The sequence below is a fragment of the Polyergus mexicanus genome, unplaced genomic scaffold (genome assembly GCF_030449975.1).
Source record: "Polyergus mexicanus isolate NDT 795.1 unplaced genomic scaffold, iyPolMexi1.0 SCAF_13, whole genome shotgun sequence".
Classification (NCBI taxonomy): Eukaryota; Metazoa; Arthropoda; class Insecta; order Hymenoptera; family Formicidae; genus Polyergus; species Polyergus mexicanus.
Window position 1 is genome coordinate 998,522 of NW_027223333.1, and position 27,487 is coordinate 1,026,008.

General features: G+C 39.3%; 2 protein-coding genes across 5 annotated transcripts in view; one reads left to right on the plus strand and one right to left on the minus strand.

Moving 5' to 3' along the window:
* Positions 1–13,553, minus strand: part of LOC138938506 (uncharacterized) — a 184,584-nt gene extending 171,031 nt beyond the window's left edge. The window contains exon 1 of the transcript XR_011447716.1: positions 12,846–13,553. The gene's annotated coding sequence lies outside the window, so the exon portion shown is untranslated. The remainder of the gene's footprint in view (positions 1–12,845) is intronic.
* Positions 1–21,766, plus strand: part of LOC138938501 (irregular chiasm C-roughest protein) — a 124,245-nt gene extending 102,479 nt beyond the window's left edge. For 2 of the 4 annotated variants that reach the window (XM_070305531.1, XM_070305533.1), the window contains 10 exons: positions 4,437–4,637; positions 6,516–6,625; positions 9,954–10,105; positions 10,611–10,921; positions 11,867–12,107; positions 17,403–17,558; positions 17,693–17,943; positions 18,200–18,432; positions 20,151–20,280; positions 21,666–21,766. In XM_070305531.1, coding sequence (XP_070161632.1) covers positions 4,437–4,637; positions 6,516–6,625; positions 9,954–10,105; positions 10,611–10,921; positions 11,867–12,107; positions 17,403–17,558; positions 17,693–17,943; positions 18,200–18,432; positions 20,151–20,280; positions 21,666–21,764 — 1,884 coding nt within the window. In that variant the 3' untranslated portion in view covers positions 21,765–21,766. The remainder of the gene's footprint in view (positions 1–4,436; positions 4,638–6,515; positions 6,626–9,953; positions 10,106–10,610; positions 10,922–11,866; positions 12,108–17,402; positions 17,559–17,692; positions 17,944–18,199; positions 18,433–20,150; positions 20,281–21,665) is intronic. The other 2 variants (XM_070305532.1, XM_070305534.1) reach the window with 2 other exon arrangements.
* Positions 21,767–27,487: the final 5,721 nt, after the last annotated feature.

The window sequence follows — 27,487 nt, forward strand, 5'->3', positions numbered from 1 at the left end:
ACATTGTTGGATCGATGAAAGCGTTAGTGCGAGAGAAATGGAGAGTGGTAATCACGCGATATCGTACATAAAGTTCGTGTGGTTTCATTGTTAAAGCGCTCTTTTTTTTTCTGCCCATCACATATAACAATATCTAAAAAGTATCGTAAAATATTATATAATAATTAGAAATTAATAATCGCAAGAGATATATGTATACAATACACATACATATAAACGTGTAGAATATATTTCCTGCATATTTAGAGTCCAAATGTTTTTTTAGTAGAAATTTGTCTATAGCAATAGCTAAAACTTTCAACATTAAATGCTCATCGCGAATGAGACGAAACTATTTGGTGACGAGTTCGCGATGTGTCGATTCGAAATCTGTTACCGGTCCATGAGTCGCCGTAGGCGATAGACGACGAGCGATCTAGTTATATCCAAACGGTGCAATGCATATTTATATTTGATTTTTTATTCGCTCTCGTTTGCCGTTGGACATTTTTCTTGTCGTTTGACATTTTATATTTAACGCTCGCAAATAAATGAACGCCGCGTTATCGAAATTCACGCGCGCCTTTTACCCAAAATGTATTTATAAAAATCCCATTTTCCAAATCATTCATTATACGTATATACCTTGGAAGAAAAATAAAAAAATAAATCTTCGATTATACAATATGTCTGGGCAGTTGTTCGATATGTTTAAAGTGTGATAATTTATGTATATTAAATTAAATTAGATTGCAAAGAGACAAATTAAATTGAAGTAACAAAGATCAAAGTGCGCTAAATATCATTTTTAATGAAATGAAAATATAAATAATTGTATCGTTGTATGTTTGTTTGTTTTTTTTTTCCACGCGAAAAGAAAGGAGTATCGAGAGGGGTTAATTAAATATTCGGTAGACTGCGCCCTTAGAATTCGCTTGTTCCTTTATTCGCATTCCGCTTGCTGCGCCTCGCGTATCGAAAAGTTTACGACGGGAATGAATAAAACAGCAGGATTTTCTGAAATAATTTCCACAAAGTCGGGCAACTACGAAGTTGTCTCGGTCGCGTATAATTCCAAAATTAATATTAAGCAGCGCGTCTCTAATAATTGTTCTCAAACACGTGACGTCTATTTCCCGCGATTCTCACGCAATTGTTTAAATTATTGTATGCCGCACACTTTCATTCTAATGGCATTTCTCTCTCTCTCTCTCTCTTTCTTTTCGGCCCCTTCGTCTTTCCGACGACTCCAAAGTTCCAAGACGACTTTCTGTCGTATTGCCGCGAAAATTCCCGTTCCGAGATACCGCAAAGTTTCCACAAGACAGGATTTTAATATTACTTTTATATTACCTTATTATTGCTCCCTTATTCTATTTATAAGTAACGAGTCGTACGACGAAAGTATGCGGCAAACGTGTAAAACATGTATATATATAAATACGAGCGATAACAATCCACCGTAATTATCCGGATTAATTCGTCTTGAAAAATCTCGGGGTATCTCTCGGCGAGATAAAATCGAAGGAAACATTTAATAAATGCAGATCTCTCGATTTTACGACTTAATGTACAAGCCATCTCGTTCTATCGGTGGCGCTCGCTCTATCTAAAGTCGCCGATATTGCTGAATCTATCGCAAGCCTTATCGACCTTCATTAGGCGAATCGCACCGGGAGAAAAGGATAAAGGGGGAGCGGGTGGGAGCGGGAGAGGGAGGGGAAGGAAGGAAACGCCCGAGAGAGCAAGAGGGACGGAGGTGTAATTCCGCGAGAAATTCAGAGTCACCACAGTCGGATGCCTCGCTGCAGAGCTCTCGCCATAATCCGATTTCGCTTCTCTCTTCCTCCTTCCTCCCGTCTCTCCGTTTGCCTTTCAACTGATAACTAGTAATTAAACAGCTCCAACAACGGGATAGGGCATTTACTCGCGCAATTCCCTGCCTCCGCTTTTCTTCACCTCTCTCTCTCTCACCCTTTTCTCTCTCTCTCTCTCTCTCTCTCTCTCTCTCTCTCTCTTTCTTCTACCATTACTCTAACGTTTTCTCTCCGCCTCGTCGCGCCGCTTATTCTATATCCCGTAACTCCACTTTCAGAGCTATTGTCCATCGCGCGAATGGTCCGTATGAGGGTGCCGGGACGAGGGGAGGGAGGAGACCGCGCGGATACCCACGGGAAATTATTAGTTGTGAATCTATTCATCTTACCGGAGAAAACCGCTACGGGATATACTTGATACGATTCTCAATACGCTTCGTAATAAAACTGGACGCGCGCGAGCGCGCTTCGAAATCTCTAGCCGCGTGTGTATTCCCGCCGCTCCTGATCAGAAAATGTGAAATGCACGCTTTAATGTCGGGGGGGGGGGGGGGGGGAACGGGTAGAAGAAAATGAATATCGTATTAAACGAGCGAAAGGATAATGCGAACGTTCGATAAAGATTAGCTCGACAGCCGTGTTTATTGAAATATAAGGATTAGGGATTGGGGAAAAAAACAGAAAAAAAAACGGGTTAACTTGGTCCGTACAATTATGGTTTTGGGATGAATGATATCTCTTTCCGCGGGGAGGGTGGGGGGGGGGGTGAAATGATTATTGTTTCAGTCGTTAATATGATTTTTCATCATACATCGCGCCGCACACACGAGTCGTTTTTACTTCTTTCATTATCTCTTTTCCTTCTCGGAAATTATAAATTTCGCCGTTAAAAAAATAATATCGTCTCTCGCGAAAATTAGCTGCGGGCGAGTTTTATGAGAAAATGTATATTGCGCGTGTTACCTTATACGGAGAGATTATATAAGGGAAGGCGTAAAAGTATAACCGCGCGCTCCGATCCTTGTTTCTTCGTTCCCTTTAGGCAAATGTACTTGGCGCGGTAATTTCACTCGCACTCGTGACACACAATAGTAAATGGCACTGCACCGCGGGACCGCAAAACTCCTAATTAGAGCGAACGAGATCGATTTCCTGCGGAGGTCGCGGTTAGAAAAGCGGTTACGAGCCCGCGCGAAGGAACCGTCAACGAAAAAAGCATATTCGATGCGTTGATTGCGAGAGAGAAGGCAAATTGTTGCGATTTCCGGTGTATCTAAACACGATTCAAGTTGTCTTCATATTTATGGGAATGCGTAATATTACATACATTATACTCTCTCTCTCTCCCTTCTCTCAGGTTTGAGGTATAATAACTTTAGTATTGCGTCATCGTGCAAACTAGCGACTCTGATTATAACATCGCATCCTCCGGCTGCGCATGTGGAACCAATTGCATTTCGAAACATATACTCGAAAGTTTATAATTTATCATGCAGAATGTTATCTCGGGGAAAAAAAAAAAAAAAAAGTAAGTTATTTAAATTGGATTATGCAACGTCGTTTATATTATTATATGGATATTCTACGCCAGATATAACTTTTTTTTTTTTAAATATATATATATAATACATAACGGGAAAAATGATACGAGAATGTACAAATATTAGTATATTTTATGATTTTTTATTCAAGTACGAATACACGCGCGATAAATTGCACGTTACTGATTACGAATCTACTGATTATTAATCAGAAAAACAGGGTTATCAGAGTAATCGAGAAATGCTTCGAGAAATGTAAATATTACCGGAAAAAAAAAAAAAGAAAAAAAACTTGTGAGTGAAATTGAGAAATTACAATAAATACAGAATAAAAATTGTGTGCGACGAGTGGATAAATCGTGATACGGCATGACACGGTCAATTGTAATCAGTATAGCGGCGTTTGTGTGGAAATACGATTATTCCAGTGATCCCTAACACGGTGAACGCGGAAGGACGCGCTGCGGCACTTGCAGGCCGGAGATCTCATATCGATAACAAACAGCGGGAACTCTCGCATGAGGTGTCTAATTAGTGCCGATAAGCTTGATTTCCGCGACACGCATGCATATACGTGAGCGCGCGCCCGCGCACGACTATGTTTGAACACAGGCCTCGATACAACAATCATGTTAATCAATCATTATGCACGTAAATTTGTTCTACATTATTAATTAATCCTACGCATCCCTCCCAACAACTTGAGAACTATTGAGTTTTACCCATAAATAGAATCCATCATTGTAATTGGATAACGTTGTAGAAACTATTTTTCATTTTTCTTTTCGATTTTCTCGCTCCGAGCTATATTTTCAGAAACAAAAAATCCGATATATTATTTCGAAAACATACTCGAGGCGTGTCGTCAATTAATAAAAACTAGCGCGATGCCAGAATAGGATGCCTGCGCGTGTGTTCGTTGAAACAATTTTCTTCGGGGGAAAAAAAAGAGAGAGAGAGAGAGAGAGAGAGAGCTTAAAGTTTTTAGGTCCCACGGATACACTATTATGGTAATAAAAGGATAAGAGGTCACGGGTCAATTCCCTCGCACGGGTGTTTTCTCGAGCTACGCTATTTTTAACTGCGACGTTTCTTGCAGATCACGTGGATCGATGGACTGGGCAACGTGCTACATCGCGGCATGAAAACCTCAAAGGAACCCTTCGATAACGGTCCGCTCTACACGGTAAAGTCCACTCTGAGAGTGATGCCGCGAAAGGATCACGACAACACGACCTTCACGTGCCAAAGTCAAAATGCGGCGGATCGTTCGCCGCAAAGCGCCAAACTACGCGTCGAGGTAAGTTACCGGTAATTAAGGCCCCGAGTCTCGACAAACACGAGATCCAAAATTTACATATAATTTTAATAAGAACTTCCTCTGAACTTGCGACAGTTACTGCGCGCGCTTCTCTCTCCCTTGGAAAAAAATATTGCAGAATAATATTCTGAAATAAAGTTCGCGAGCGGACGTACCGTCAACGAGAAATCAAAGGAGAATAAAAGAGAATGAAAGCGGGAGAGGGAGGGAGGGAAAGAAAGAGAGAGAAGATAGAAATCTCGCTTAAAGGGAAATAAAATCACTGCCTTTTGCGCGCTCGCGCTCTTTTTACTCGCTGACCGGAGGAAGAAATTAACGCGAGTCGCGCGAAAGCGCAGGCCGGGAGGGTGGTGAGCGGGGAGGGTAACGAGGGTAACGAGGCGACGTATAATAATTAACGTCGTGTCTTGAGAAGCGGTTAGCGCGCGGTAATCGCCATCCGCTGGCGCAACTTTCGTGTTGCGAGAGTGCGCGAGTTACTTTGGCACTCTCTCTCTCTCTCTCTCTCTCTCTCTCTCCGGATACTACTTCCGCCCTCTTTTCTTTAGAGAGACGTAGACTCCATTATCCGAAGTGGCAAAGGGAACAAATAGTTTCATGGAAAGGGCAACGAAGCGAAATCGCGGAGATTTTTGCCCCGGCAGAACATTCGAATTTGCGACGACGACGACGACGACGACGACGACGATGACGTCGAGGACGGCGCGATATTATGAAACGGCGCCATACCGTGGCCACCGGTCTCGGCAGAAAATTTTCACGAGTTATTACTCAACTCTTCTACACGGATATATATATACATACATATCGCCAGCGCTCTCTTTTCAAGACTGTTAATATAAGTTCGACGTTTATGTCGCCCTAATTGAAAGCGATTCTTACGCAAGTGAGTTGGAGCGAACTCTCGTATTTCCTCTCGACATACTTTTTCTTTATTACCCGCGTACGCGCGTTGATAAAACGATTTAATATTCGATCTACGGAGAGTCCCGTTTTTATTACATTATCATGGCTAAATTTTCTTTCGACAATTTAGAGCCGATTTCTTTTGAGGTATTTGTCGTTAAAAAATAATTTCCTTTCCCTCTCTTATGGATCATCCGATGTAATTCGATTTTTGTTCGGAGCAAAATTTAATCAAATACCGTTTGATATCGTCGCGATAACGTAATATTAACTTTTTAATGTAATATTGATTTTTCATATCAAAATTAAATATCTTTATGTGTATATAAATGGTTAAATTAAATTTCAGTTATATATTCGCTGGAAATGTGTATTAAAGACTAAATTCTTATAAATTGCAATCTTGAAGATTGACTCGTAAGAAATATCTCGTCTTTAATGATTTGCACGAAAAATATTAATAATTCTTCGACATTTTTGTATCGCGAAAGATTCATTTAACAAAAAAAATGTATCTATGAAGAAAAATATCATAAATCTGAGACGTAAAACATTTGCCTTGAAAGCACGCGATAACTTTGAAAAAGGATGATGGAATTTTAAATGGCACACGACAAATATGATAAAGCTACGAAAAGGTTTCAGAATGATACTTAAAATTGAAAGGTTAAAATTTCGTTTCATTCGGAAAAACTGTATCGGGTTTGAACGATATATTACGGGATATATCTCCTATTTCCCCCGATGAAATATATAACGAACGTTTCGAAAATTTCGAACGCGCGTATGGTAATGGTTATGCATCATTATTATTCCGGACTACGCACATTCGGGACGAGAGGCATGACGATAATATCGAACGGGCCGTATATTCGATTCCTGCGTTTGCGAAACGGAAAGAAAAATTGTGGAGACCCGTGGTCTCGATTTACACGTTTTGTTTGTTTTCAGGTACGTTACGCACCGAAGGTGTCCCTCTCGAAGATCGATCGCATCGTCGAAGGCTCCGAGCTCAGGTTCAAATGTTGCGCCGAGGCCAATCCACCTGACGTGGAATACAGGTGAGCGGCAAGGAAATATATCTCGACGCTTCTTTTATTAATATCAAATAGAAAAGTAGAAATAGAGAAATTCAAACATATACTTTTTCAATCGCGTATCGCGAGAGAATATTTGAGATAGGATAATATTATAATAAAGTTACATAAATACTTTGGAAGAGATTATGAATTTGCATGATCTCGATGCGAAATAATGTACGAAGCTAGTTAAATTACGAGACTAATAATTATTTCTTGAAAATAAAGTCAACTTTATCATTTACGACAACCACCAGCAAATCCATCCCGAATTGGATCGCCTGCTAGTTTGAGATTAAGATCAATATAATATATAATTGAGCTTGGGTTTCAAAATAATCGCAAGCTACTCTTACGTATCTTCGTAATTAATACAAGGCAAAATATCGATAAAAAGGGTATTGACAGCTGATATCGCGAATATCGACGTATAATCGAATTATCTTTTACATGATATCGAGAAGCGCCGTCCTCGAAAAGACGACGGCTACGTATTTTAATTTTTCGAATTTCAAATCATTCTTCGAACAAATTTTTCAATAAAACAAATGAAAAAGCGATAACAATATATAAGTCGAGAGAAAGAGATCTTCCTCTTTTTGTATATATATATATATAATATAAAATAGAATGACAGAGTGATCCGGCTCTCGCGTATCAATTGTTCCCCCCCCCCATTCTCTCCCTCTTGCCCCGCTTAAGACGATCCATTCTCCGTAAGCCTTAAGCTACTTAAAGTTTCCAAAATATCGATAGTTTCTCTCTTCTCGTATCGCGTCGCTACAGGTGAGCGATGCCGTGAGCGATACCGCGTAAGCAAAACGTGAGTCGCGTTGCTCGTGTACACTGGCTGCGAGTGACAAAGAGAAGGCGGATGATCGATATCCGCCTCCGCTACAAAGAGGACAATGTCAAATTCAGGACGGCGTTGCGCGCGCACGTGTTAACGCGCGGGGCCGCGTTTGCGGTCTCTCTCACTCCGCTTTGATTGCTTTTAAATTATTCGTTACGCAACATCCCCGTCGGGGAAAAAAGAAGGGACCCGTCCGTGCCGTATTAATTTATACGCGATTATCGGATCGTCACTTGGATTAAATCGACTCGACGATAATTTCGCTCTTTACGAACGCTCGATATATACAATAATATCGACGTAACACGGTTTCTATATTACATTACCATATTTCACCGAGTGAATTTAGTAGCTTGACTTGATGTAATTAGCGACAGAAGAGAAATATTTCAATTTACCGCAGAGAGAGAGAGAGAGAGAGAGAGAGAGAGAGCGAGAGAGGGGGGGAGAGCGGGATTTAAACTGCGAATTTCTTTTTCCGAGCATAAACCGAACGAAACGTTTTTACACGGATATAAAAAGCTCGAAATCGATCTTTTTCTTTTTCGAATCGTCACAGGTTTCTTTCGAGCGTAAGCAATGTGTGTTGAAGCTTGATGAAAAAAAAAAAGGGGGGGGGGGTAACTCTTGACCAGCTTATGGCGATTCACAGATAATAGGATAGACGGTGAAACGAGTAAAGAGCAGTCAGAGGATCACATTGTAGGGAGGATAACAAACGTTAGTTGCCAGTCGCTTTAACAGCTTTTATAGCTTTCGCAGCTTTTTGCAGCTTTTTACGCCGGTCGTCGTCACGGCGCCACGGCCCATAAAAGAGATACGAACTCGAGTGAAAACTGAGGTGAGGACCGGGAGATCGACGACGCGACGTGACTCTCGTTGCGTTCGCGCGGCGTTGAATAACAAAGACAAAATCATTATCCGCTATGGATCGTATCAGTTTCTCGATGATCTCGTTACAACGAACGACTGTATAATTTTCGAGGGAACAAGGAAAAAGGGATGAGATAGGGAAGATTTAACTTGGGATTGGGTCAATTAATTTTGCGCTACATGTATTTTCGTAAAATCGAAATCGCTTCGACGGATAAATTTAACTCGAAGATTGCGAAGAAGGCAAAATAAAAAAAAAATAAAAAAAAAAGAGAAAAAATCCGAAATAGATATACATATTTTTAAAATAGATAGACTTCCGGATTTGTAGAACTGTCGCATTATTCGCGTAGAATATTCTTTTGCAATTCCATCGCCTATTTTTCGAACATCCTGTAGAAGCGCATACGAAAGAATTGACCTCTACCGGGATGACCTAAAGAGACACCCTCAATGTTCATCGAGTCGTTATGGCGAGGTACTCGCGCGAATCTACGTAGACACCGCGCTTTTGCCGACATCTTTGCGAGGTAAATTGTCTATCGGACGGCCTCGATAAAATCGATCGCGACGCGAAGGGGGCGAAAGAGGGGACGGTGGCGATGTTGCACACTGTAGTCTCTCTCTTTCTCTCCCTTCCGGAGACACACGAGCTCGGTAAGTCGTCGTTCGATTCGGCTTCTCTCCCTCTTCCCTTTCTTCTCTCTCTCTCTCTTCTTCTCGCTGATTGTACGCGAAGGCCGCTTGGCCGCTGTGAAAAGCGCAGCCTGCCCTCGCCCGTTTATTACCATTCGAAACGACGACACCGAGGCTCTTTTCGTCGATTGTTGTGGCCAAACGATGCTCGGGATAAATCACTCGAATCCTTCGAGAGGACGCTTTGGCTGGCAGAAGCCGAGTGGCAGAGAGCACTTCGCGATAAAGAAACGTCATAAAGCACGTGCACAAAATGTCTTCAAACCGACGTTACAAAATTTATAAAAGTCTATTCCTGGACCAAAGTCAACTTTATATATATATATATATCGAGACATAATAATTTTTCACAAAATAGAGAGATTATATATGTAGACATAAAAAAAAAAAAAAAAAAAAATTGAGAAATATAAATAACGCTGGACTTTAGATATTTTAATTTCAAATTAATTTTAGGAGTATCCCAAGCTGAGATATCTCATTATCGAGATGTATGTATGTTGAAAGCCGAGACGCGAGAAAGGATTAAATATTTATTAAGACAAAATCAAACTACTTCACAAAGAAAAAAAAAAAGGGGGGGGGTGTAAATTTTGCGATTTTGTAGAGGACAGAATTACAGTAATTTAAAAAAGTCGTATTAATCCGAAAGGCGAGATAAGGGTAAAAGGCGACGCGAGAAATATGTTATAGAATTGTGGAGGGAAAAAAGCGCGAGAAAATTATGAAAAATGTGATGTGCCTGATAACCAGTGAGTTTCGGGTCACCTGTTTATTACATACGATCCGGATATTGTTATGTAAATATATAATTCCGCTTTACAACTTCTATTGTATGCTTCTTTTCCACAAGCGGTGTGTCTCTCCATCTCACCTTTCCTTTTTCAGGTGGTTTATCAATAAGAAAAAGGTGATTGGCGATTACACCACGGAGATGATCATTCACAACGCTACTCGCGACCTGCACGACGCGACCGTAAAGTGCGAGGTTTCTAACGACGTTGGTAAAAGCGAGGAGAGCCAAACCTTAGATATAAGATGTAAGTGTGACGAAAATTTAATTTTCCGTATAAAATATAATCAGCTTGCGTAGCAAACGCAGATACTCTCTCGGAGGAAAATGTCACGCGTAAGATTCCAATATAAATTTTCCTTTACTCTCTATTCATTTCTCGCAATTTTCGTGATCCGCATAAGGATACCAGCATTAATTTCGTCTCGGAAATAAAATCATCGGATTAAAGATACAATCGCGTAGCTATATAAAATAGAATGCTGCGCGTGCTCGCCAAGCTAAAAAAAAATTTCGTATTATCGTAAAGCAGTCGTGCGAGTGGATATATTAAAGGAGCAATCCCGTAATGATGTATAAAATAGAATGGAAACGCGTTCTCTCCTGCTCTGAAAATAAACCGTATACTAGAATATAGACGGCTTATATAAAGGAAAGGAAAGAGAGACAGAGAGCGAGAGAAAGTAACATTCTTGCGCGAGTTCGTTTCGCGGAACTGACCCGGGGGTTAAAATTGAATTTTTCCTCCTCAGACGGTCCGCAGTTTCGGCACCCGCCCGTATCCGTGGAAACGCATTACGGCGCCACCGAGATCCTGCAGTGCGACGTAGACGGGAATCCGGCGCCGGAGATACTCTGGTACCACGAGGACTCGGAGCGAACGGTCGCCACCAGTCCCAACATAAGCGTCTTCGTTGGCCCGGACACCGCCGGACGTTACTATTGCAAGGCCCGGGTGCCCGGCTTCCCGGAATTGACAGGCTACGCCAACATCTATATTCGCGCCCCGCCGAGCATCGTCTCGCAGAGGATCCAGTACGTCCCCGACGAGGGAGTGGTCAAGGTGCGTAACTATAATAACGTTCTTCGAGGACGAGAGACGCGTCCTTCCCTTCCTCCCCCTCCTTCCTTCGGCCGGTTAGATATCATTGATAATTAATTATTATAGATACCAGCGTAATTTTCTTGAGCGCTACCGCACTCGCGCGCGCACACGTATCACGTATATTATTATTGCGTGGAAATTCCTTCTCGCTTTCTTCTTTCCTATCTCCACGTATCGCCGGAAAGATCTTTTGAGTTATTAAGAAACGCTCATTGTGTTAGACTGTAATTTGTTCTGGATAATTTTTAACTTTATCCGCGCGACGTAAAAACATGCTCGAGACTCTACCATATAAAGCGGACAGATGGATGTACTAATTGTAAGTTTTTCATGTTGAAACCAGAAAAAAAACGATGATGAGCGACATTTTAATTTAATGTCAATAATTAATATCTATTTATAATCGATGTAATATTTTTTTATCGTGACTTATATTAAAATTATATCGATTTTGACTATTATTTAAAAAAAAAAAAAAATTAGCTATACGTTCGCGAACATCGATATACAAATTTTTTTCCAAGCATTTTGCCAACGTCCTATATATGTATATTAATATTTACTTATAATCGTATTATCATATTTTTCTATCGTAACTTATATTAAAATTATATCGATTTTAACCACTATTTAAAAAAAAAATGTAAGCTGTTCGCGAACATGGACATACGAACTTTTTTCCAAGCAATTTGCCAACGTCCTATATACATACTTATACGTTCCTAACACACGGTACGTGACGACGCTATTGCCGTATTTTTCTCTTTGCCCGAAACACTTTTAGGAGAGTGTTGCGGGTCACCATCCGAGGATGGCGAGGCGGAAAGGGGAACGAAATCGCGCTTAACCGCAGTATTTTTTTTTTTTGTTTCACCGCCATTTTCCCTGATTTGTGTCTGCCAGGTTAAGTGCACCGCGGTATCTGTGCCAAAAGCGGAATCGGTGGTGTGGAGTTTCGCCGGTCGCGAGCTCAATTTCACGTCGAACAATACGCCCTTCTACGTGCAAGAGGAATACACGGGCGAGAGGATAGTCAGTACTGTCACCCTGCTGGATCCCATATCGACGTACTTCGGGGATTACAACTGCACGGTCGCAAACAGCTTCGGCACCGATTCCGCCATCATCAAGCTGACAGCGCACAGTAAGTTTTGACAGTCCGTCGTATATTATCCCCTTCTCTCTTTCACGCTAGCGCTATCTCTCCTTATCCTTTCTAATAAGAATTCGAGAATTTCATGAAAATATATTGTCGAATAATGAATTCATTTTGCGAAGAATTTCATTTTCATTTCGTATTCTTGTTTGATATATTTTTGATAATGTAATATTTACTCGAGATATTTTCTCCAATATCTTGATATCTCTATTGAAAATAATCATATATAAATATTTAATATCAAATTGATAGTTCGATTAAATATTTAATAAGCAAATCGATTCGATATATATTTTGCGGTTTACTCGAAATCTCAATATTAAGACACCTTGAAATCTTTTTTTCTTCCATCAAATGATTTTACGATATAAAAACATAAAATTCTAAATTTCAGTTTTTATTTCATTTACAATTATCTCGTTATTAGGCTCGTTATCTATTTGCATCTCTTTTTACACAGAATCTTTAAAAAAAAAATCTTTCCTCTTTCAATCGCTTAGAAATTAATCATACACACACACACACACACACACACACATATATATATATATATATATATATATATATATATATATATATCGATATCTTTGCGAAAAAGATGAATTATATATATATATATATATTTTATTCCTCGAGAAATATTACATACGCCAAATAAATCTATTATCTATGCTATCTTGTTTTGCCGGATTGCAAACTACACGTACGAATATATGTACTCACCGTTACTCGAACATCGCAGTCTCTCCAATAATCCAATATCTCGCGATACCTCCTCTCGGCCCGTTCACGATGCGCTTCTGAATATTGATCACCGTATCCGCTATTCGCGTATACACACTATAGATATCACTCGCGAATAATACGCGACGCGTAAATGATCGTGGAAAAAGGCGCGCTTGATCGCGATCGAGTCCCGTTAATCGATGCAAAAATGTTCGCCAACGGGACAGCGGGATTAATTCGGCGCTCTTGATATATCCCGCCGAAGATATACTTTCTCTTCAAAATTCGAGGGGACGACGTGATCACGTGATGCGAGAAAATTCCGAGAAGTGGCGCGACGACGAGAATTCCGAGAAGTGGCGCGACGACTAGAATTCCGAGAAGTGGCGCGACGACGAGAATTCCGAGAAGCGCGCGACGCGATTCTTGGCGGCGAGGGGAAGAGGAGAGGGGAGGGGGAGACGCGAACGTTACTCGAAAATCGGAAATATCGCGTCTCGATTAATCCATCGGGGCGACGCTTCGCCCTTGGAATACTCTTCGGATATTCTGGATGGTGGACGATGACACTCGCGCCGCGAGATACGCGCGAGACGCGATAACGAATATTTACCGTATAAACATGGCGTCGATTCGACGAGACGCTTTGAAATGATTCGGCAGTTAGTTGTACCGCGGTCAATTGCAGTTCGCCCAAAGCGATTAATATAGCATGGGACAGTCGCGCTCATTGTTAGAATCACATTCGCGATACTTATTCGTACGTAAAATTCGATCAAAGTCGGATAAGAGGACTCGAATCCTCGACGGATCGCGATTCGACTAATCACGAGAAAGGTGCGACGCGAACTGGCGATCTGGCGATTGGTATAGTTAAGATGGCAACGCAATCGCGCGCGGCTAACTTCGCGGAATTTCCGGAAAGATCGACGAATCCGAGACAGACAACCGCTAGGGATCACGAGCATCGCTCGCGAGACCAAAATGACAGACCGAAATAATAATGATATTTGAATTCAACACTCTCGGTACTCCCTCGTACGAAAAATTCGCCCGGAGTCGGGTAAAAGGACTCGAGTCTTCGAACGATCGCGATTCGACTAATCACGAGAAGGGTGCGACGCGAACTGGCGATCTGGCGATTAGTATAGTTAAGATGGCAACGCAATCGCGCGCGGCTAACTTCGCGGAATTTCCGGAAAGATCGACGAATCCGAGACAAACGACCGCTAGGGATCACGGGCATCGCTCGCGAGACCAAAATGACAGACCGAAATAATAATGATATTTGAATTCAACACTCTCGGTACTCCCTCGTACGAAAAATTCGCCCGGAGTCGGATAAAAGGACTCGAGTCTTCGAACGATCGCGATTCGACTAATCACGAGAAGGGTGCGACGCGAACTGACGATCTGGCGATTGGTATAGTTAAGATGGCAACGCAATCGCGCGCGGCTAACTTCGCGGAATTTCCGGAAAGATCGACGAATCCGAGACAGACAACCGCTAGGGATCACGGGCATCGCTCGCGAGACCAAAATGACAGACCGAAATAATAATGATATTTGAATTCAACACTCTCGGTACTCCCTCGTACGAAAAATTCGCCCGGAGTCGGATAAAAGGACTCGAATCTTCGAACGATCGCGATTCGACTAATCACGAGAAGAATACGACGCGAACTCTGGCGGTTAGTCGAGAGCGGCAACGCAATCGCGCGGCTAACTTCGCGGAATTTGCGGAAAGATCGACGAACGAAATGCGAGACGATCACCGGCGACTATCACGGACACCGCTCGCGAGGCCAAAGGCCAAAATAACAGATCGAAACGATCGCGTAACACTTGGATTCAGCGCTCTCGATTCTCGTTCGTACGGATTCGTTTCGCGGGCGGATTTACCTAGGATGGAGAAAAAGGCGCAAAGGGGGCGCCACGATCGCCATTTAACTTTGCACCGAGCTAGCGTCTGGCGCTTGATCGCTGATTGGTGAAACCGATCATCACGGCTAATTCTAAAAGCATCTTTTCGTACCCCCCCCCCCCTCGGATACGGATCTTTTAGCGTCGAACGTCACGTGATCAAACATGACGAATCGGTATCTTTATTTTCGATCACGTGAAATCTTCTGACGCCGAAACTAGCATAAATAGTACTTCGAAACCCCTCCTGCTCTCTTATTGGACGAGGAGTTTGGAGCAAAAACACAAGGACGCGCAACGATCGCAACTCTATGTACTCTACCCTTATTCTATGCTTGAATTTATTGTACCTACCAGAAAGTAAATCGCGCGCGACTACCTTTATGCGGGATCTTATCAGAATATTAATTAGATTATTGATATCGAGAGAGAGAGAGAGAGAGAGAGAGAGATGAAATAATTGGATTACAGACACAAATTGAATTGTTCAAAGTCGACTTAAATTTTTGTCATTGGTGACTCGTATGAACATGGCTGTAATTAGACACGAAGCACACATTCAAACCGTCGTGTTTAATATAATAACGATATATTATTTCTATAATAAAAAGTAAGTAATAATATTTATCGATATTTTGTTGCCACTATGTATAATTCGATCGAATTTAATTTACGCTCGCATTATTATCAAATTGTCGTTAAAACGAGAGAAATATATATAATGAATACGATATATTATTAAAAATCTTAATTTTACGCTTAAATGATATTAACGATTACGAGCTAATTGTAATTCGAGATTATATATGCCAGTATGTATGTGTTAGATATTCATTTTAATGGCATAGTTTCACATTTTCATTACAATATTTTCTCAAATGTGTTAAATAAGAGAAAGAAAAGGAGAAGAAATATAATTTCTCTTCTTATTTTAATAATTTTTCTCCGATATTTTTGTTAAAGGAAAATTGTTTTTAACTAGATGAAGGAATCGTCATTAAAAATATCGCGACAAATATACGTAGGCGTACGTCAAGCGTATATGGCATTGAAAGATTATAAAAAAGAAAAAAAAAATTTAATCAAAAATTTCCATTCTTCTATTAACCGTCGTCTTTAATATAATAACGACATATTCCTTCTGGAATAAAGAGTAAGTAATAATATTTATCGATATTTTGTTGCTACTATGTATAATTCGATTGAATTTAATTTATGCTCGCATTATTATCAAATTGTCGTTAAAACGAGAGAAATATATATAATGAATACGATATATTATTAAAAATCTCAATTTTACGCTTAAATGATATTAACGATTACGAGCTAATTGTAATTCGAGATTATATATGCCAGTATGTATGTGTTAGATATTCATTTTAATGGCATAGTTTCACATTTTCATTACAATATTTTCTAAATAAGAGAAAGAAAAGGAGAAGAAATATAATTTCTCTCTTTATTTTAATAATTTTTCTCCGATATTTTTGTTAAAGGAAAATTGTTTTTAACTAGATGAAGGAATCGTCATTAAAAATATCGCGACAAATGTACGTAGGCGTACGTCAAGCGTATATGGCATTGAAAGATCATAAAAAAGAAAAAAAAAAATTAAATAAAAAATTTCCATTCTTCTATTCGATCATGTATGAAATTCGCAAGGAACAGATGTGTATATAGGAACCACCCAGCGGTGTGTTATAAATCGATTTACTTCTTCAAGCAGATTGAAATTATATAGTAGTTTGAGGATGATTAGGGAGTTGAAATACTGCCAGAGCACTTACTATATCCAGGTATATTTACGAAGATAACACTGGAAAAGAAAATACACGTAGATATCTCGCGAGATATTCAAAAACTAAATATAAACGAGATATTTAAATCTCTACTTTGGAATGTAACCGCCATCATGTTTTTATATTTATTTCTTGCAATATTTGAGAGAAATATATATTTTTAACAACTGTTGACTCGGGATTGAAAAAGTTTGTATTACCGCTTGCTCAAAGTGTAATTACTTGATACTTTTTTTTTAACAATAATTTGAATTCTCTTGCAACGAACCTTTTGTACCTTTACGGAAGATCACAATTTGTAAGAATAATAAGTTCGCATAACGCTTTGTCGTCGTTCGTACTTTCGTCAGATCAGAGAGATTCTAAATCAGCTCATTTGCGCAGTTAGCTCTTGAGTTAATGATTCGCAAACTATTTTAATCGCTGCCCGCGATTAAATAATTGCCTCCAAGATTCACCATCAACGTACGTCAAATATATTATTTGACAGACGATTATCGGCGAATTTAATTCCGGTTACGTTGCACGTTCTTGTATTCCGGAAAGGGAAAATTTATGAAAGTGAGGTGAAATTAAAAAGCGGTACCAGCTACAATATACAATTGTGATCTTTATCTCGAAATAAATCATAAAAAAATAAATTTATATTTTAGCTACAAAAGTATCAAGCAAGATATACACAGGGGCGAATTGTTGTTATACAAGAGATGTCTAAAATTTAATGTTTCTGACTCGTGCTACTTTTTTAAACGGAGATGCGATACATTAATAAGCAGCGCGCCATCATTCTCTTCATCTGGCGAACGAGATTTTAACCAAGCATGACGCTTAGCGTTGATTCCAGTCGATTGGCAATTAATCTTGATCATCGTTGGACTAGTTGTCTGCCTGATCCTGATTGGCATAATAGTCATACTCATTCTACAATGTCGCGATCGTATTAAGCAACCAAGGCCGCGGACAGCGCAGAATCAAGAGACCGATATGCGTGAGTAATTACTTCTTATGCGAATGTATATAATAATAATTTCGCAAATATACGCGGAATATTTAAAAAAAGAATATTATATATATATAGAAATAGACACTTATGTGTTAACATTTTTTTCTTCATCTACACAGAGGAGACCGATTCTAATGCCGATCGATACAGAGAAAGCGATAGGAGCAGTAATCTCTCAGACGTCAAAGCGGATATCCGAGCAGGATCCAGCGTCAGCAATGCGGAGAGTGTCACGGCCCTTGACAGTGAAGGCGAAGGAAGTACCAGAGGGGTGAACGCCTTGGCACTTGCTGGGCCAGTACCGAATCCTTTATCCGGTTATCGTTATAGCGCCGATTACACTGAGCCTTCCTTCCCGCCGAAGAATAACGTAAGTGAAATCATCATTCATATATATTCTAATGATTCTCTTGAAAAAAAAAATTGTAATATTTTTATATTTATATATTGTATAATATAAAATGTAAACATAACATAAAGTATAATATATATTGTAATATTTTGTAAAATTTGCATTTTTTTTAAATATTTTTTGCGATTATAAAATGTTATAAAATGTTAAATAAATACTTGTTATTATATTTATTGTACTAGCAAAATCAAGTTTATGGTATTTGTTTCTGTAGGATGGTAGTAACAACAACGGTTACGTGCCATACGTTGACTATACTCGCGACTATATGCCACCGACGACACAGAGTGTAGGCGCCTCGCGAGAGTCCTTGAGCAGAATACCATCGAGCGGCATTTTGTCATCGAAAAAAATTGGACTCAGCTCGGCCAATCTTGGCACCTCGACTCCGCAAACAACGCCGATCGATCCGCGATTTTCCGCGACATATGGCAATCCCTACCTCAGGTAAGCTTATATACATAATACATTTCTATATCTTCGGACAAGGATAATACATTTATTTACATTATTATAACATAATATTGATTGTTTCATTGTTTTCGACAAAAACGGTCGACTTTAACTGCATAGAACAATCTATAGCAGAAGTAGGAAACTTCCATCGTAATTTTAGTGTAATAGGTCTTTTATGTAAGCCGAGAGAACAGTCTCGCTCGCGCTCGATCAAACTTCCAAAATTTCTCAGAGTATCAACATAGTCATGAAAGCCTTTAAATTGAGCTTGCGCGAATGCCTCGGACTAATTATAATTAGCCCATGTCATTGATCGACCGTGGATACTTTACGTCACGTTCCGTTTACGTATACGTCGCAGGGGCGCTTGTCATCCTCGTGTGCGAGAATCTACGTGCCGGGAATGCGCGCGTTCGTCGCGAACAACTAAATTAGATATGAGGAGTGCGTTTGGCTGGTAGGAAAATATTTTCCTCCCTTAAAAAAAAAATATTACGCGGAGGAGCTTGATGATTATTAAAAAAGCAGCCAACAAGAGGGGGAGGAGAAAAGACAAAATCCTCGGAAAACAGATCTCGAATTCTATCCATTCTAAATTCACATAAATTTCGCGCTACAACTTTGCATCGAATTTTGTTTTCTAAGAAATTTTCAGAATTCTTGTTTCGCGATGCTCTTTTCAAAATTTTATCCTCTCTAGTGGAGGATGATCTCGAAAAGAAATATTGTATTTAGATACATAGTCTATACTTCTTCATTTCCGTATTCGGTTCATACGTACTCTTACCTTTCTTTCTTGTTTATTTTTCTCCATCACAGAGATGCAAACGGTCACAATCTTACGTGTTTTGTTTCAATTCAGATCCAGGCCCGAAACTATCTCCGAGTCAAACAGACTCGAATACGAATCGAGACGACGCGACTCTCTTTTGAAGTTTAGTTTCGGTTCATGAACCGAAACTGAACGAACTCGTTACGGTTTCAATTCAGGTGCGCGCTTATTATATAGATATATAACAAAAGTTGACCGACTCCGTCGCAGAAGTCTGTGTGAAATGCCTCTTCTTTCAAAACAGAGAGAAAGGAACAGAAATCGCAGAGAAATGCTTTGGAATGATGAGCCTAGGTGCAACGGAATTGAAACTTGGAAATTTAAAGTCTCTTAAAGTAACTCAATTTCGGCCCGCGCATATCACCTCTCTTTTATATAATGTAGATTGATCTCTACTCCAAATCAATCATATAAAATATCTCAATATATTCAATATATTTTTTACAAACATTTAAAAAACGAAAAGAAGTACAATATCTAATTATTTATAAGTTAGAAATATTTATAGCAACGAAAAAAAAGATGGACAATGCTTTGTGAGTAGTATAACTCACATGTCACATCTCAAATAAATTTTACATTATCCAATTTCACGAATTATTATATAAATATGTAGACACAAAAAATAAGCACATGCACATAAAAGCTCTTGTATATATAACCGAAATTGCGACGATTCTGTAGGTCATCAAATTCAATTACTGCTTACATCTCTGTATCTTTATTTCTCTCTCTGTCTCTCTTTCTCTCTCTCTCTCTCTCTCTCTCTCTCTCTCTCTCTCTCTCTCTCTCTCTGATATAAATTCCGACACGAGGAAAAGAGTCTGATTTCCCGCATCTCACTAACTCTGCATTTCTTTCTTACAAACGTACACAGAATGTCAGCGGCCGAGCAGCTCCGACACGCGCCGCACACAGCCGTGCCGGGAGTCACGCCGGCACCGCCACCGTACACGCAGGCAATGAGAATGAATAGCTTGAATACCTTGAACGGCGCTGGCCCGCAGGTTGGTACACAATGCTGAATGTATGTCAAATTCCTAAACGTAGTTACGTTGTCGGTTGGATACCCCTTCTCCACTCCTGCCAGAGTGTTGCGGAGCTTCGTGCAGCTTGGAGTAGATCGGAAGCAAGCTGTCAATATTGCAAAGCCATTGCAGCTGCTCGTGCGCTATTTTTATTTTGCAACGCTAATCCTACCCCGTATGGCCAATTCCCCCATCGCATGAATTCCCGCTTTAAATTGTTTCCGCCTCGTTCTGTCTCTGTTCCTCACATAAGACGTAAATATCCGAAGCGTTTCGCGAAAGAAAAAAAGAGAATTACAAATTTGATAATCAAGTAAATTGCGTTTGAATGACGGTTGAGTTTTATCGATCTGCATTAATCTCAAGATGTTTAAGCATGGTATTAAAGAATATATAAATATGGTTTTTTAGTGCTTGGAAGGATATGCATGGATTAAACACTCTAAATTGATTTATTTGTTACCCTTTTCTAAATCGCCTGTTTTTTTTTTATATTATATTTATATTTTTATTATTTAACCAGGCATGTCAATTATATATTATTATAACCGAAGCAGTGTATACGAATGAAATAAAAAACGGATAATGCAGCATATATGAGTTATTAAATAGAATAGTAGTATAAACCAATAATAAAGTCATACATGTTTAGAACAATGTAACGGTTAAGTACTATAGCGAGACATACAGTCTTCAAAATTTTTCTCTTCATAATTATATGAAAATATCATAATAATATACATAAATTTTAAATTGCATATAATTTCACAAATCTTTTTTTTTTATTTCATATCAAAATGAAAAAAAAATAATTTAATTAATTCTTACTTGTCCGCGAAGATTCAAAATATAATTTGTGCTTTTTTTCCGCTCTCATAGTATTTCATATTGTATAATTCAATATTTGGAATATTACATATTTTATGACATAGATATAGATGAAAATATTAGCTGTAGAGTGCCTGTTATATATTTCTAATGAGTTGATGTAATTAAGTGTAAATGTTATATGAAATGTGAAAATATACTGAGGGTAGTCTAATCTTTTTTTTTTTCATAAATACGCGAATCACTGCCGCAAAATTTCTCAAGGGAGAAAGGAAATGAAAGAATTATTTATTATAGCATTTTTTTTTATAATCGATATAATTAAAGATTATATAATTATATAATTTTGTAGTATATTTTTGTAAAAGAAAACTAAATAATTAATAATTAATAATATTATTAAACACTTTTTTGAAATTTAAAAAGAAAAATATCTTTGACACACACACACGCACACATACACACAAAATAGTATTTCTAAATAAAAAGGGAAGGCTTAAATTGTCGAATAATTCAGAATCTTTTCTGTTTTGCAGGCCCCATTGTCAGCGCATTACATTACCGGCGGTCCAAATGGCGCCATGGCAACAGTGAAGCGCACGTCCGCGGTGGGTACGTTAGCGACGCATGTATGAGGCCAGGGGATTTATCCGAATTAGAACCGTCGATACTCGGGCCTAACTGAAACCACCTTCGAACTCGGCCGTGCCTTCGAAACGTATACGCTCGGTTCACGCTCGACGACGCGCGATCCGCGACACCTCGCTAATGAATTGGAACGAAATCGATATCGCTACGACGGGATCCGCTATAACACGGAACGTTACAGTGCGGAGTGCGAGCGACTTCTAGGGCGAGGGTCGCGGGGCGGCATGGGTCACGATGGGGCTACGAATCGGGCACAACGAATGGCCGAGAACGGCGAGGCGCTCAAGTATATCGAGTTGGTGCTTCGGCAGTTGCGAAGGGCCAGCAGAGATCATCAGAAACTCGTGCGGCAACGTCACACGGACTTCCAACACGAGATTAGTAAGCGGATCAACGAGAGAGTCTGGCATCATCGAGATGGACGCGAAGATTCGATAGACGCCAGAACTTGGTCCAGGTCCTCGGGTAGCCCGTGGGAATCGGACGTGAGTTTGCGGAAAACGCGACCGGACGTTACGACGAGACTGCTGACGAAAAGAAGAGATTATGGAGGAACGGCGCAGAATACAGTCGATATTCTGAGACCAGGTCCTTCCGGACGTGTTCAGGATAAAATAGCCGCGATCACTTATCAAGAGATGAAATACGTTTCTGATAATGTTGATTGGAAAGGCGCGCGGGAAACGTTCAGTGCGTGGAATCTGTCTGAAACTTCGTCGAACAACCATAGAAAGACATCTTCCACCGTCGTTTAGTATAGAGAAGAAGGCGAAAAATTTTAAAAATTGAAATAAAACGGAGGCTCTCTTTCGCCAAAACTGGGAAGATAAATGCATCAATGAGCGATTGCTCGTGTTAATAATACGTTTAGGATTACATATGAAATCAAATTATCTCGTTGCGGTGATGAACGTAACACACGTTGAAGAGACATAGCCAGTGCAGAAGGGACGCCGATATCGAAGGGAACGGACGTACTCTTTTTTTTGGAGTCAATAAGATTAGATTTAGAAAGAAGAACGCCGTGAGAGAACAATGTACTTTCAGGCGGGATTCCCGAGTACGAGGGGTGGCGATGTTGGTTGGGTTCGTGGATCGAAGGTACTCTCTTCGGTCGGTGGCGAAAACAGACCACTCGGTATCGACAATCTTCTATTGACATACTTTAGATCTTCTATAGAATAAGCATTTAATAAGACTTGCTCGAGCGGAAAATGACGAGAGAGAGAGAGAGAGAGAGAGAGAGAGAGAGAGAGAACAAGAGAGACGAAAAGTCCGAACGAATCACGTCGCGAATTGTTGTCGCAGTGGTAGCCGAATACCGAAAAGTACGAGACACGCGGTTATTTTCATGAAATGTGGAGGATGATTTCTAAGGCTGAAAGCTTTATCGTGTTGATTTTCCTGCAAGAAACGCAAATTCAATCGGGTTTACATTTGATGTTTACAGCATGACAATTCTCTCTCATTAGAAATAAGATAATAGCAGCCTTTTTTTCATAGCGATCATTTCACTAGATGATCTTAACACAATGTTAAGATACATTAAATTATTTAAATTTTTTAAATATACTTTGCAAAATTTGAATACAAAATTAGAAAAATTTTCTTTTTATTGCGATCTGTTGCAAATTTTACTTTGGATTCTTTTATCGTAATGTAACGTCCAAGATTTTTTGCCGTTCATATTATACACATCATAAACATCAAAAATTTCATTGTAGATTTCCGTCCTATAGAAAGCTTTCTTTTTAATTACCGCTACAGCGAAAATCTTATATATTAGTGGATTTGTTTTATCACAGAAAGATATTAATCTCATTCAAATACACTTTTCCATTTGCAAAGTGGCTAGAATGGAATCCGAATCTATTGATTTTCAGATAATCGTTCTACCCACCGAGCATCTCACCATAAACATAAATGCAACGAATGTCAGGTGTAAACCTATTCCTGATATAACGAGAATATTTCGGCTGCCACTTCGATGTTTACTGTGTCGCGCTGCCTTTTTGTATTTGTAGGGAAAAATAATTGACAGATTAGCTTATAAGAGATTATCAGCATCCGCAGATTAAGGGCGCACGTTAAGGATTAATGACGTCGCGGCGGTCACGTGGCTTACGTGGCGACGATAAGTCCGTGACTTCGCGTTTCCTCCGGCCTCAAGTTCCACGTGCGACGGACAGATAGTAAATAGCGCAAGTCCGCGCGAAAGGAATCGATCACCGTGTGTTTTGCGGTTGTTCGTATTTGTAAAATAGATAGCGAAAAATCATTAGATATATATATATATAAATATATAAATATATTATACACCTGTTGTCAATATGAGCATAGGGCCTATATATAGTTTGACGGCACTACGTGAAAGCGAATTCTATTTGAAATAAGCTCGTTCGCGCGGGATGGGACGGCTTGGTGTAAATATCTATTGATAAATGATATTATATATACATATATGAAAAAACGTAATGAAAAATACGAAACGGCGCGATGTTCTCCACGGCGTTGTGGTTTCGTCGCACATCTTTTCCTCAAAAAAGAAAAGAACAAAAGCATGTGACTAAATCCGCGCGTAATCTCACTCTCATAACGCATTAAATTATTATTGTTTTTTATACCCTTTCCGCTTCGATACGCCGTAGCTTGTTACCGAGGATCGCAAAATTCGAGGGAATGATTTGATAAATCCATTTTTTTTATTCTTACAGAGATTCTGCTGCCACAAAAAAAATTTTTTTCAATACGATTTCACTCCGATAATCTTTTATATTTATAGTATTCTCTTTTCTGTAATCTGATGTGTAAAGAATTTGAGAAACAAGATTTTAAAAATTATAAATCTAAATAAAAATATATAGTTTAAATAATGCATTGCCAACAGATTGAAATATCTAAATGAATTTAATTTTCAAATTTAATAATCCATAAAAATATGCGTTAAAAATCGACAAGAAACGACATATCAGATAATGTTCCCCGGATTTTACATTCCTCGAGAACGATCTATGGCGTGATCGATCCTCGATTTATTCTAGTGCGACCGAGAAGAAGCGTATCTTGAAAAATACGTCATGATGTATAGAGTGGACATGGGGGATACCATTCATAATGATAACGAAACAGGGTAGCCTATCAATTATTAAGAGAATTTCAAAAACGAAGGCTGCACATATATTACAGACTGGGCCGTACGTGCGTGTCCTGTGTATCCGTCAGGATATCATGATTAATTCACGCGAAGAACTCTCGACACGATTCACATTATTATCGAAAGGGAAAAGAGAGAGGAAATTATTATTAAACGATCGTCGCACGTTGAGAAGTTAAAATTCCGGGCCGCGAATACACGACATTCGCGTCGTCGGGAGATCTTTATATTATAACGTCTGTAACATAACTTCTGTACATATCTGGAATTATTGCTCACCGTATCTCATAAGATTTAGTTAGTTTTGTATCTGTGAACCACTATGTGTGTGTATTTCACACTCTCTACGAGAAGCGCCCCGCGACAGATGTCTCGTTCCGAAGAAGTATAATTGTCCTGAGAGAGAGAGAGAGCCGTATCTCTTTTTGTTTGCGACAATTCTCATATTTGACGAAAAAATTATACGGCTTATTTTTCAATAAAAACGATCGTGACTTTTTCCCTTCGAAGCAAATGACACGTCGGCGAAATCATAAATATAAGAAGAACTTTAAGAGGTATCAACGCACTGAAAGTATCGAATGTACATACTTTTTAACTGTCCGCATCCACATAAGAGGGATCTTTGCAATCTAAGCATCCTTAAATTTTCGACTTAAATTATTAATTGAAATTGATCTTTTCTAATATATCAAATTATATCGTACTTTCTTTTTTACACGCCTGTAACATAAATTTTCAGATTATTCAATAGATAGAAAAGAGATGTAATATTTCAATCAATATTCCATCGATATGATAATGAATTTTTTATCTTTGTGTAGATGTGACAGTTAATTGCGATTTTGTCGACGCAGATCGTTGACAGGGGATTCGCGGATCATCTATCTCGAGAGGGGTTTTGCTTCTCGTGCGATATTCGATCATTCTGTATAATGTTCATGCCGAGATGTTACTGTTAACTATATAAAATTTCGAAACCTTCAGTTTGTTGACCGCACACATGAAGGCACCACGTGCCACATGAAATGATGAATAATGCATATATACAAGTATCTCGTGCTTGTAACTGGTACTCTCGGATGCCGAATGTATACAGATGATAGGAAGCGCGGATGTAAAGACTCTCATCGGCAATACATTCGGTATGAGATGCCGTACATACAGATACATACGATTTCTATTATATAGCGGAAAAAGAAAAAAAAAGAGAGAAAAAACATAGAGAGAGGATAAAACGCGAGAAGTAACTACACAATCAATGTACTGGATGGTCCGTATGGCGATGTTAAAATTAGAAAAGTTTATGTCGTTTGAAATCTTAGGAGTTTACGCCTTCTCTGCCGTAGGACCATCCTATACGTATTAATTGGTTATCTGTCAATTATTAATTGAATTGTATATCAATTTCTTCGCCTTTTAGTCAAGAAACGGAATGGGGAGGGAAGGGAGATCTTCTAATGGATGTAGCGTGGCGCGATCGCGTTGTTGTCAAATTCCTAGGCAATGTAAGCGTTATTTTTAGCGAACGCGAGCGACCCTTCGTTCGCATAACGAAAGAAGATTATTGCCTAAACGGGAGATGGACGGGGATTTTTCAAATTTGTTGATACTTTTCATACTTTACGACTAGGAATTATGGCCTATTACTACTATTACGCAAAGTTTATCCGCCGACTCGGTCGTTTTTATTCGTTCGCGCGAAGAGCGATCGAAAGCGTGTTCAAAATCGCATTAGGAAGCAAAACACTGTAAATAATTTATCGGAACAGACTTTAGAATGGCATACTTTACTTTTTTTTCTGCGTTTGACAGGTAAAAATCGCATGTGTTTCGTATCAATTAACTAATGTATTGAATTCCAAAGTATATCTATAGTCCACCTGATACTATCAACGTTAGAATATTACAATTTTGCGAATCATAAAATTCAAGAATTTTAACTATTAATGCATTAAAATATGGTGTATATATATATAAATTTCATGACTTCTTTTTTTTTAGTAGGCTTCAAAGTTATGCGCTATGACTATATGAACACGTTAAATTCCGAGGGGATCAATGGAGGACTAATTAAAATGCAAATTAAATCAATAAACGCACGGCGTTAAAGGGTTAAAAGATTACGTTGAGCCAGTCAAACGTCGAGAATAAAGCGAGTACGCCTTTCTAGGGTAATACGTCCGATTCCCCCCCCCCCCCCACCTCTCTATCTTAATCGCGAGTATTAACGAAAAAGGACCGAGCCGGCAAAAATTCGTAAATGGGAAAGTGACTTTTTAGAGAATGAGCGTTCTCTCTTTGCGTGCTACCGCTGCTGCGTAAACGTGGCGCAACACGTGGATACATGAGTATAATCTATTTCGAATTTGACTGAACGACACATAGGAGATAATATATACCCCCATATTTTTCTCGATGTTAAGCTTTTTCTCAGAACGTATATGGAACGTACGGATACGTCATTCGACATCGACGACGGGATGATCCCACAGCTGATCGTTTTGAAAGTGCGAATCCCGATTAAGAATGATCACTTTCGCTCAATTATTAGGA